Source organism: Gekko japonicus, unplaced genomic scaffold, assembly GCF_001447785.1.
Source record: "Gekko japonicus isolate JY-2015 unplaced genomic scaffold, Gekko_japonicus_V1.1 scaffold1081, whole genome shotgun sequence".
NCBI classification, from domain to species: domain Eukaryota; kingdom Metazoa; phylum Chordata; class Lepidosauria; order Squamata; family Gekkonidae; genus Gekko; species Gekko japonicus.
Genome location: NW_015174304.1, coordinates 238,167 through 249,351, shown reverse-complemented (window position 1 = coordinate 249,351; position 11,185 = coordinate 238,167). Strand labels below are relative to the sequence as shown.

At 43.1% G+C, this 11,185-nt stretch overlaps 1 protein-coding gene across 1 annotated transcript in view; it reads left to right on the top strand.

The window, feature by feature from the left end:
• The window catches only part of FMN1 (formin 1), a 242,427-nt gene that overhangs the window by 79,496 nt on the left and 151,746 nt on the right, over positions 1-11,185 (top strand). The window contains exon 4 of the mRNA XM_015424121.1: positions 6,232-6,293. Coding sequence (XP_015279607.1) covers positions 6,232-6,293 — 62 coding nt within the window. The remainder of the gene's footprint in view (positions 1-6,231; positions 6,294-11,185) is intronic.

The following is an 11,185-nucleotide window of genomic DNA, read 5'->3' as shown; positions in this document are numbered from 1 at the left end:
GCGAGGAGGAACCCTCTCTTTTGTGCCTCGTCCGTTACCTTGTAGTACACAAGCGCGGACCTTACGCCTCGAACCCAAGCACCCCATTTTTGCGGCCGCGCCGTATCGAAGGGCGGCAGCAGGCCTCCCTGCCCCAGCGCGGTCGTCATCGCGCTGGACGGGGCTGTAGCTGGGGTCTGCTGGCCTGGGGCGGACTCACTCATCGGTCGGCTGCAGGGCTGTTTGCGTTCAACACTCAGTATTGTCAAAAGCTATCTGAAATGTCTGAGCCCCCTCCTTCCAAATGCCTTCTCTTTAAACGCCTTCTGGGTGAACTTGCTGCTTCAGAGTTCACTCACAGTGTGGCTTGCAAAAGGCATTTAAAGAGACCATGTTCCCTTTAAATGCTTCCCCCCCCCAGTGGAACTAATGAAGGATGAGGGCATCTTCTTTTGGGGCTCATAGAATTGGACCCCCTGGCCCAATCATTTTGAAACTTGGGAAGTTTATTGAGGAGAGGCTCCAGCAGCTATGCTGCAAATTTGCTTCCCCTATTTCAAAAAACATCCACCACAGAGCCCCAGTTATCTCTGGATAGAGTCTCCATTATACCCTACTAGCAGTAAAGCACGTTGTGAAAGCAATACAACGAGATCTAGAAAGAGGCTCTGGGGAGTGCTCTGGCTTTGGGCAAACAGTGTCAATTTGCTGTGGTGACCTCAGCAGGGTATAATGACAGAGTCCACTGTTTTCTCCGGAGGAACTGATCTCTGCTACCTGAAGAGCAGTTGTAATTGTGAGTGATCTGTAGCCCTCACCTGGAGATTGGCAGCAATTGTTACCCAGGACAAAATGGCTGGTTTGGAGGGTGTAGTCTATGGCATTCTACCTATCTGAGGTCCCACCCCTCCGTAAACCCCACCCTCTCCAGGCTCCATCCCTCAAATCCCCAGGAATTTGTCAGCATGTAGTTGGCAACCCCATCTCCTTCCCAGCTAACCATCAACCTACCATTATCTGCCCCTTTGACTTCAGCTGACTTCTGCCCTCCCTTCTGCAGAGCAGTTGTAATTCTGAGTGCTCTCCAGCCCTCACCTGGAGATTGGCAACAATGGTTCCCTATGTGGGACTGACTGGTTTGGAGGGTGGAGTCTATGGCAGTGTACCTGTCTGAGGTCCCACCCCTCCTCAAACCTCACCCTCTTCAGGCTCCATCCCTCAAATCTCCAGGAATTTCCCATCTGGAGTTGGCAACCCTATCAGGACTGGCCCCAATGTGTTTTCTCCCAAAGGCCAAAGTAGGTGACAGGACCAAGCTTAGTTGCCTACCAACAGGCACTGAGGGGAATGTAGGGTTGCCAGCTCTAAGGAGGGAAATACCTGGAGGTTTGGGGGGTGGATTCTGTAGAGGGCAGCATTGGGCGGAGCGGAAGGACTCAGCAGGTATAATGTCATAGGGTCTACCCTCCAAAGCAGCCATTTTCTCCAGGGGAAACTGATCTCTGTCATCTGGAAATCAATTGTAGCAGTGGGAGATCTCCAGGTCCCACCTGGAGATTGGCAACCCTAGGGGAAAGTCAGCTGCACAGCAGGGGGTTGAAGAGAATGGTTTGATGGCTGCTGGGCCAAGATTGGCAACAATAGTTCCCCAGGAGCCCCATCGTAAATGCACCAAACAATTCCTAAAGATTTTCCAAAACACTACTCTGTTTTGGGCTCCTGGGGAACTTTGAAGTAGCACCAAAGCTTTAAGATCTCTCCAGCTGTCACCTGGAGACTGGCAACAGCTTGTCTGGAGTGTGGGCAGCATGGCATTGTATCTGTCTGAGGTCCCCCTCTTCCTCCTCCTCCTCAGACCCCACCCTCAGCAGGCTTCATCCCTAAAATATCCTGGAAGTTTCCAACCTGGAGTTGGCAACCCTATGTCCTGGAGTTCCACCCTGGAGTTGGCAACCATCAGCCAACGTTTATCTGCCTGTCTGTCTTTACAACCCCCCCCCACACACACACACATCACACCATCTGTGGCAGTAATGGGGTGACTGCTGGCACCTTTTCCTATCATTTTTTGCCTTGTGGTATTCTGCTTGTGGTGTGATCTGTCTTCTTTGTGGTGTGGCGTGATTGTGTTATTGGGTTTGTTTCTTTTAAAGGGGAAGTGATGTGTTGTGAGTGAGGACATATGTTACCTCAGAATACAGTAGTTCCCATATGCAACTGAAAATTCCAACTGCCTTGCGGGGGGGGGGGAGTTTGAGGTGTGGAATGGAGTGAAGTCCAATCAGCTTCCATATGCAAAAGACCTTGCACAAAGCAGCCAGTCAACCCAGCCAGTGTCTTCTGAGTGGCAGTTCTTCCAGCCAAACACTAAAGGTGGGCATTTTAGAACGTTGGTCCCCACTACTGCTTTATTATAAGGGAGAGATGGGAACCCTTGACTGTAATGATCCCCATAGAGTGTAATGAAGCTGAAAAATTTTGGGAACCCCAAATATTTATCAAATCCAAATACCATACCAGTATTGGGATTTGGGAATATTGGGATATTGGGAAAAACCAATATTTTTCAGGTTCAATATAGTCAGACCCAAAAAATAGCATTTCTTTTTCTTCTTTGCACACCCCTAGTGCAGAACTGTGAACCATTCAAGAGCTGGAGGACCCAGGGTTTCCCCACAGATAATTCATGTGTCTATGTTATTAGATACTGATTGATAATTAACCAGCTTCAACTACATTAGCAGTAATGCTTGGCTTGTTTTTTTTTAAAAAAGTATCTAGACACTGAAATAGATTTTCAAGAGAGAAAATCAGTTGGTTTAGACAGGATTAGGTCTGCATAAGGCTGCACTGTTATTTACCTTCTTTTCACATCAAGTAGCTAAGAGCTGTTCTTCTTGCGGTTTACGAAAGAAAAGCTAACATGTCCCTCCCACACGTGTCCCATGGGTGGAGGCCACTGATAGGAAAAAGGTAGTTGATAAATGATATAATGTTAATTTTACTGCCTTTAAGGCAGCATATACAAATCTGGGCTTGGAAGAACACACCTTTTCAAATAAAATGTTTTAAAATAAGGTGTGTTGTAGTGCTTAATAATCAGGTTGAAGTGTAGCAGGAATAACTGTTGTAATAAAGATAGGGATAATAGCATAAGTAGATTTTCACAAAATGTAATGTCAGGTGTCCAAATTTTGAACTTTGTAGTTTAAAAAGTTTTTTAAAAAGACAAGTGCAATCTCTCTTATACGAAAAATGCTTCCTTGCTACTCAGTGTTCTTCTCAATGATATGTAGACCAGAGGTGTATGTAGTATCCTAAGTGTGCCACATTATTTTTTTAAATATGAAAATAGTGTAATACTTGGTGGTTTATTTTTAATCCATTTCGTAATCATTTCAAACGGTAAATTTGCCTTTCCGCTCTACTGCTGAAGTATGTTATCATGCTACCTCTTTTTTAATTCGTGTGGGTTAGGTATGATGTATTTTTAAATTTCTTGTTGCTTTCTCTCACTCATACTGCCACCAGGAATTTAATTCCAGTCTTCGAATTTGAGTAATTTGAACAGCTTCCTTTGAGCCTATGGGTGTGTGCACAGTTCATGTAGTGCTTGGCAGCAAATATAAATCCATAAAGCAAATATCACTCTTATTTCTCAACACTGAGGATGAGACACTTATATTTTAAACAGCATATGACTGGGTTAACAATAAACAAGATAAAGCTTTATTTGCACAAGACGTGTATTGGTTACAAGATGTTTTGTTACTTGTCTCTTCAGTGAATAAAATGGTGTATATTAATTACTTCTGACTGAGGTATCACAGTCCTTCACTCTCAATAATCCTCTTTCTCAAACTTTTCCTTCTTTTCAGAATGTATTTATTTATTTATTTTATTTAATTTGTACCCCACCCTTCCTGGTGAAGCAGGCTCAGGGAGGCTTACATAAAAAGATTAAAACAAATAAAAATCAACATTAATAAAACATTTATAAAGTGCTAGTACAATATTACATATGCGATGGTGGGACACAATATTGAAATCGGTCACAATGGAGGTCCAGTCAGCAATGATTTTAGAACTATTATCTCAGTCCTGTACTAAATTTCAATTTATGCTGCCAAGGCACAGGCTGCCGATGATAGTTCCAAGGCATAGGGTCTTAAACCTATATTCAACTATTGGGTGTGGCTCCTCAATTGAATGCCTGGTGGAAGAGCTCTGTCTTACAGGCCCTGAGGAACTGTGCTACCTGGTGCTACAAGCCGTGGCTGGTTGGTTTAGACTGAGCTGACTGAAATTGAATCCGACAAAGATGCGGAGCTGCCACAGAAAAAGCCCTAGCCCTGGTCATAGCCAGCCTGGCATCTTTAGGACCCGGGAGAGCCAGAGGATTTTGAGACCCTGAACACAGTGCTCTCTGAGGAACATATGGGGAAAGGCTATCCCTCAGGTATGAGATCTTCCCTCAGGTATGCAGACCCTTGACCAGCACCTTGAAGCAAACTTGGTATGCTATAGGCAGCCAGTGCAGTGCTTTCAGCGCATGCTGAATGTGCTCCCGCACAGGGAGACCCAGCAAAAGCCTGGCCACTGCATTCTGCACCAGCTGTAGCTTCTGGATTTGGGTCAAGGGCAGCCCCATGTAGACAGCATTGCAGTAGTCTAATCTCAAGGTGACCATCATGTGGATCACTGTTGCCAAGTCACTGTGTTTAAGGAAGGGAACCAGCTGTCTAATCAGCTGAAGATAGAAGAAGACTGACTTAGCAGTGGCTGCTACCTGGGCCTCCATCATTAAGGAGGCATCCAAGAGCACCCCCAAACTCCTCACCTCTGACACTGGCACCAGTGGCGCCCCATCAAAGGTTGGGAGTGGAATCCCTAACCCTAGACTGCCTCGACTCTGATCCCACTTTACTTGCTTGTCCTATCCACAAAAATCATTCCTCTGACTTCCCTCCAGCACAGCGCTTTTTGTGCATGTATGTGTGTGTTTGTGTGTCATGTAAATGATAAGATCTCTGGGCTGTAATTGTCAATACTAGCACCCAACACTAAGAAGAAGAGAAGAAGAGAAGAGATTGGATTTATACCCCACCCTTCACTACCCAAAGGTGTCTCAAAGCGGCTTGCAATTTCCTGTCACTTCCCCTCCCCACAACAGACACACTGTGAGGTGGGTGGGGCTGAGAGAGCTCTGACAGAAACTGCTCTTTTTCAAGAACAGCTCTTATCAGAACTACGGCTTGCCCAAGGTTATCCAGCCAGGTGCAAGTGGAGGAGTGGGGAATCAAACCCGGTTCTCCCAGATTAGAGTCCATGCACTTAACCACTACACCAAATAAGTGTTAATTAATCATTTCCCTTCCTATCTCTTTTACCTTGTTTTTATAGTATATTGTAGGCATTGGCTTGTTTCCTTTTTATCTAGTCTAACACCTAGTGCAATATTAGACACTTAAAACTATTCCTAACATTAACAATGATAATAAATAGCAGTAGTAACAAACATAAATGCTGCAGTTCATTGCAAATGAGCTTGTTTTTGGCAACACCTGCTATGTACTGTTCCGTTTCCTCACACATACTTGCTCCTGCATACCTTTCAATGATCCTGTGCATGAAAATGCCCTCACACAAATGGTTCACCACACTCCATTAACATTCCTAGATGCTGCTCACTCATTTTCCATGCACGCACTCCCCATTTCCCTGTTTTACATGGGCAGTAGTAGTTGGCAATTGCTTGAGAAGGGACAGAACTATTTATATAAAAGGTCATTTAAATGTAGAACAAATTTAGAGTCCAGTGGCACTTTTCTGACCAACAAAGGTTCATTCCAGGTATGAGCTTTCATGTGCGTACACACTTTTTCAAATTTCATTTAAATGTGTTGCATATGTATAGATTTCTGGAAAATATTTGTTTCTACAACTATTTTAGTCATGAATACCAGATCAAAAGTTTAGAGTGAATTAAGAAATGGATCAATTATTAATTAATTAATTAAGAATTAAGAAATGGAAACATGGATTTGCCGAATCCAGTGCTTTGGGCTGCTACAGTGTTGTAATGTGTCTGCACAAAAGACCATGCTACCAGCTCTATCTGTGTACCATCCTTTATTGTCAACAGCCAGACCTGATTCATTTTGAATAGCCTTGTGCTGTCAAACGGGTTTACACTGCAACTTCAGTCTTATTTGTATAATCGACCTTACAAGTGGTTTCATTCTTTTCCAGAATACCATGCGGCTATTTTGCACTTAAAGAAGGAACACAAAGGTGAAATTGAAAAACTGAAGGTAAATATTTCTGGTTCTTCAAATCTCTTAAAAGTTTTTTTTCCTTATAAAATATTGAAAACAGTGGTGTAATCCAGCATATATTGTTGTATATGTTTTGCATTAGAAATATCTTGATCTCCAAATGATGCCAGATATGCATTGAGGACCTGCACAAGGAGTACAAAGAATATGTATTTACATTCTCTGAATTGCTTTCACATGGCTAAAAGTTCAGTTCAGCTTAGGCTAGATATAGACTAGTCTTTTTCAGAGGCCTGAAGGCAGTATGACAGAGTCACACTTGCCCTTGGGATGCACACTCATAGAACTATGGTCAGTTTCAATTTGCAGGTTCTACAAATCCTGTTCTGATTGGTGATGACAGTGGTCAAATAAAATGCGTGTGCACATGACATGGCACCTTTTTTTAAAAAACGGTCTCTCTACAGCTTTATGCTGTGGTCCTAAGCATATTTCCATGGGGCTAAATTCTTCAGAAATTGGCAAAACCAACTTCTATCCATGCTCAAGACGTTAGAATGTGGGTTATAATACTTTCTTCTTCTTCTTTTGCTTTCTTCTTCCAAGCTGGCCATTTCCCTAGATTGTAGTTAGTTACTTTTTTGCGGTGGCTCAAGTGGTTAAAATGCTGAACTGCAGGCTGTGGAAGGTCAGTAGTTCAGCAGTTCGAGACCCGGGTGCCGCATGATGGAGTAAGCTCCCATCTCTAGTTCCAGCTCCTGCCAACCTAGCAGTTCAAAAGCAAGAAATTGCAAGTAGATAAATAGGTACCACTTCGGTGGGAAGGTAACAGCGTTCCGTGCGCCTTGGTGTTTAGTCATGCCGGCCACATGACCACGGAAACGTCTTCGGACAGCGCTGGCTCTTCGGCTTTGAAACGGAGATAAGCACCGCAACCCTAGAGTCGGATTCGACTGGCTTTCGAGCAAGGGAACCTTTACCTTTTTACTTTCCACTATACCGTGGTGCAAAAGGCAGCATCTGCATTCTTAGTATCTCTATTTAACAATTGGTTATCTATCCATTAGTGGACCTTAGGGACACTGCTGGTGGAAGGAATGGGCTGGATACATGCATTTCCGGATTGGAAGAGGCTAATTCTTTTTACTCTCAGAGGCAAACATATCAAATTGTTACAGAAGTGCAAGAGTCCAGTAGCACCTTAAAGACTAACAATCTACTACTACAGACAGACTAACAGGCTACCCATCTTGATCTTACAGAAGTGCATTACCTATCTTCCCCACTAGAGGTCAGCTAAACATCTTTTTTGTTGTTGTTCAGTCGCACAGTCGAGTCCGACTCTTCGCGACCCCATGGACAAGATGGGATTGTACTGTTGCTTCATACTTTATTTAATTTGAATACAGTATGCTCAGACAGTGAAAGCAATGTCACACATACCAAATCTTTTAAAATAGTAGTTGTATGTATGTTGAGAAATATCTATTTTGATTATCTTTTAAAATAGTAGTATGTATGTTGAGAAATATCTATTTTGATTACAGGTATCGAATGAAATTCTAATAGTTCTAATTAGCACGAATACACTAAAGGGTTTGAACTGAGATTAACTACACAGGAAAGTGTTCTTGGGACCACAGCAGAAATCTCACTGAGCTGGTAAACTGGCACAAGACTCAATTACTTGGGAATAAAAAACATGGAAATCTGTAGGACTTGTTTCTAAACCAACATGATAAAGGGAAACATGTAATTGTAGGGTGAATTTATATTACCGGGTTTTATCACAATTAGTTTTCTTCATACAGTTCGAGTTCCCTATTCATTTTTGCAGTTACTGTTCTAAATGCCAAATGAAATCTACAGCATGATTTTCTGCCATTGAAATGTTAGAAGTTCTTTAGGGAACAAAGTTTTAAAAATCAGATAAGAGTAGGGAATGAAACCCTTGTAAATGCACCTTTTGTGTGATATACCAAGGAAGTCCGTAGTTGCTGATCTAGAACCAGGGAACCCTGAGTTCAAGTCCTCACTCAGACATGAAGCTTACTTTTGGGCTCTCTCTCAGCCACAAGGTTGTTGCAGGGATCAAATGGAGGAGGGAAGAACTGTTTATTCTGTGCAGAGATGCAGAATTAAAATGGGATTAAAACAAGCAAATATAGTGGTAGGAATGACTCTAAAGCTGGCACGGTGCCTGTAGATACAACTGAGTTCCACAAGACCTTATTCCTAGTACACATTGTTACCACTGTATGGGAGATCCAAAAGCCCAGAGCAACTGTCGAAAAAGGACATTAAAATCAACTAAAATCAGATAATCTTCCTTATGAATAAAGGCACTCAATATCCTTTGAAGTAATGGAAGGTAGCTCAGGAGTAACTGGTTGGCCACCATGTGAGACAGGATGCTTGACTAGATGAACTGATCTAGTCCATTGGTCTGATCCAGCAGGGCTCTTCTCATGTTCTTCTTATGAGTAGCTTTATGGTGTGTGTGGGGGGGGGGGCGGTTTCATAAGCCAGAGGAAGGCAGGAAACAGCTCACAGTTTGTTCCACCTTATAATGTTTTTGTTTTCTTTTAACCCAATGAAAATTGCTGAAAATTGTAGAATTCCTATCTGACTAAGTTATTATTTTGATGCCTGTATAACTTTTCAGATGTTGGTTTCATTTGCAGTTTTTATGTCACCAATTTACCATTTCAATCTTTAAATAACTATTACATGTTACTTGAAGGTAGAGGATGTGGAGGGGGTTGGAAATTAATTCATCTTGAGGCTTTAATCATGCTAGATAGTGTATAGTTTTTAGAAACCTTAGAAAAGATGGTGGATGTGGTTTTGTTTCTTGTGTTTTTTTAATTTCCTTTCCTGCTGTCAAGATGTGTGGTTAGGGAAACCAAGGGCGATTTCTCACGAGGCACTTGCGCCAGATGGCTGTGGCCCCGCCCCAAGCGTGCCCGGCGTCATCACATCACCTCTGGGTGACGTGCACGCCGGGGTGGGGTTTCCCCCGGGGCCCGATTCCACCGCGGCGGAAATCGGGCCTCCAAAGCGGGGGGAAATCCGCCCCCCGGGGGGACTTGGCAGCCCTACTTTGATGTGAAACCTCCCACCCCTGCCAGCTCTACTTGCCACTAGTCAGCTGGGTAGTAGAGGCAAAATGCTCAATGATATGATGGATGATCACTGCCACACTAAAACCATGAGGTCGCTTTTGGTGTAACCCAGATGTGACAACATAATGTCAGGTGATGCTCTAATATTCACCCAGGTCTCTATGCTTAAACAAGGATTGAATGCTGGAACATCACCCCTGTGATGAATTCACTTCTTGGTCACACTGGAAGTGAGGTCATGGCTTCATCAGATAGGGGGGCCCCATGAGTTTCCAACCACTTGCCAACTTCAGGCTCGCAATAGTGTATATGGTTGAGCTGGCAAACGTGTCAGTTCAGTTGGTGTAAAAATCCAGTACCTTGTTCTTAAAACAGACATTTTTAAGAAGAAGAGAAGAGATTGGATTTATACCCCGCCCTTCACTACCCAAAGGTGTCTCAGAGCTGTTTATAAACTCCTTTCCCTTCCCCTCCCCACAACAGACACCCTGTGAGGTAGGTGGGGCTGAGAGAGCTCTGACAGAAACTGCTCTTTTTTCAAGAACACCTCTGACAAAACTATGCCTTGCCCCAGCTCATCCAGCCAGGTGTAAGTGGAGGAGTGGGGAATGAAACCCGGTTCTCCCAGATTAGAGTCCACACACTTAACCACTACACCAAACTGGCTGGTTAATAACAGTATGTGTACTCTGCTAATTCATAGGGCCGCCATAAGTAGGAAGTGACTTGACAGCACTTAACACACACACGTGCTTTGTAATTTCTCCTGTGTGCAGTGTTCCTTCTTGAGGCAGCTTGTACCAGCTTCTCTAAGATTATGAATACCATGTCCCGTGATATTGTGAAGGAATCTAGTGATACAGTGAAGCATTATTTCTATTGCTTTATGATCAGACTTTAGTATTTATTTAAAACTTTTTGATGCCATCTTTCTAGAGAACCTGCCCAAGGTGCCTTACAGAATAGACTCTAGTAAATATAAAAATTAAAAAAATTAAAACAGCCTTAAAAACCCAACCAGTGCATAGAAACATAAAACATAGAGCAGCTCAAAATGAATCACACAGTTGTCAGTTTAGAAGTAGACTATTAAATGATGCTAAAAGATCAACCCTTAATAAAACTCTTAATTAGTATAGCCACATAAATGATGAAACTTCCTTTTAAAAAAAAGGAGCAGATGCTTACATATTGAGGTGAAGTTCTTGTATTGGGGGGAATCTCAATAATCTGCAAAAAAATGTTCATTTTAAAAGGTGGCCCACCCAAGGAAATGTCTATACAAGCCCACAATGGGTGGATATCCTGAATTTCTCAAGGTGGGGGCCACAATGGAGAAGGCACCTGTATGGACAGCTGATTTGGGCCATTTATAGGATGGCACTGTTACCCAAAGGGGCTGTCTTTTTTTGACTGGGGGAAGTATCGAAGCAGACAGAGCCATGGCACCAACTGGAGTTTCTGATTTGATTTTGAGGGGAGACCACTGTATAGTGCATTATAGTCATCTAGACTCAATGTCACTGTAGTGTGGATCCAGGTGTCCAGATCAGCCATATCAGTTCAAGGGGCCATCTTACAGGGAAGGCTAAATTGGAAGAAGGTATTTTTTGCAGCTACATTAAGTTGCTTCTTCAGCAATAAAGTTGGATACGGTATGACCCTAAGGCTTTTAAGTGAGTCAGCAAGGAGCAGCTGAGATGCATCAAAAGTGGGGAGTCCTTCAAGCTTTCCACCTTCCAAACCAGCATTACTCCTCTCTTTTTCAGGGTTTCATTTCAATTTCTTCACTCTTAGCCAGTT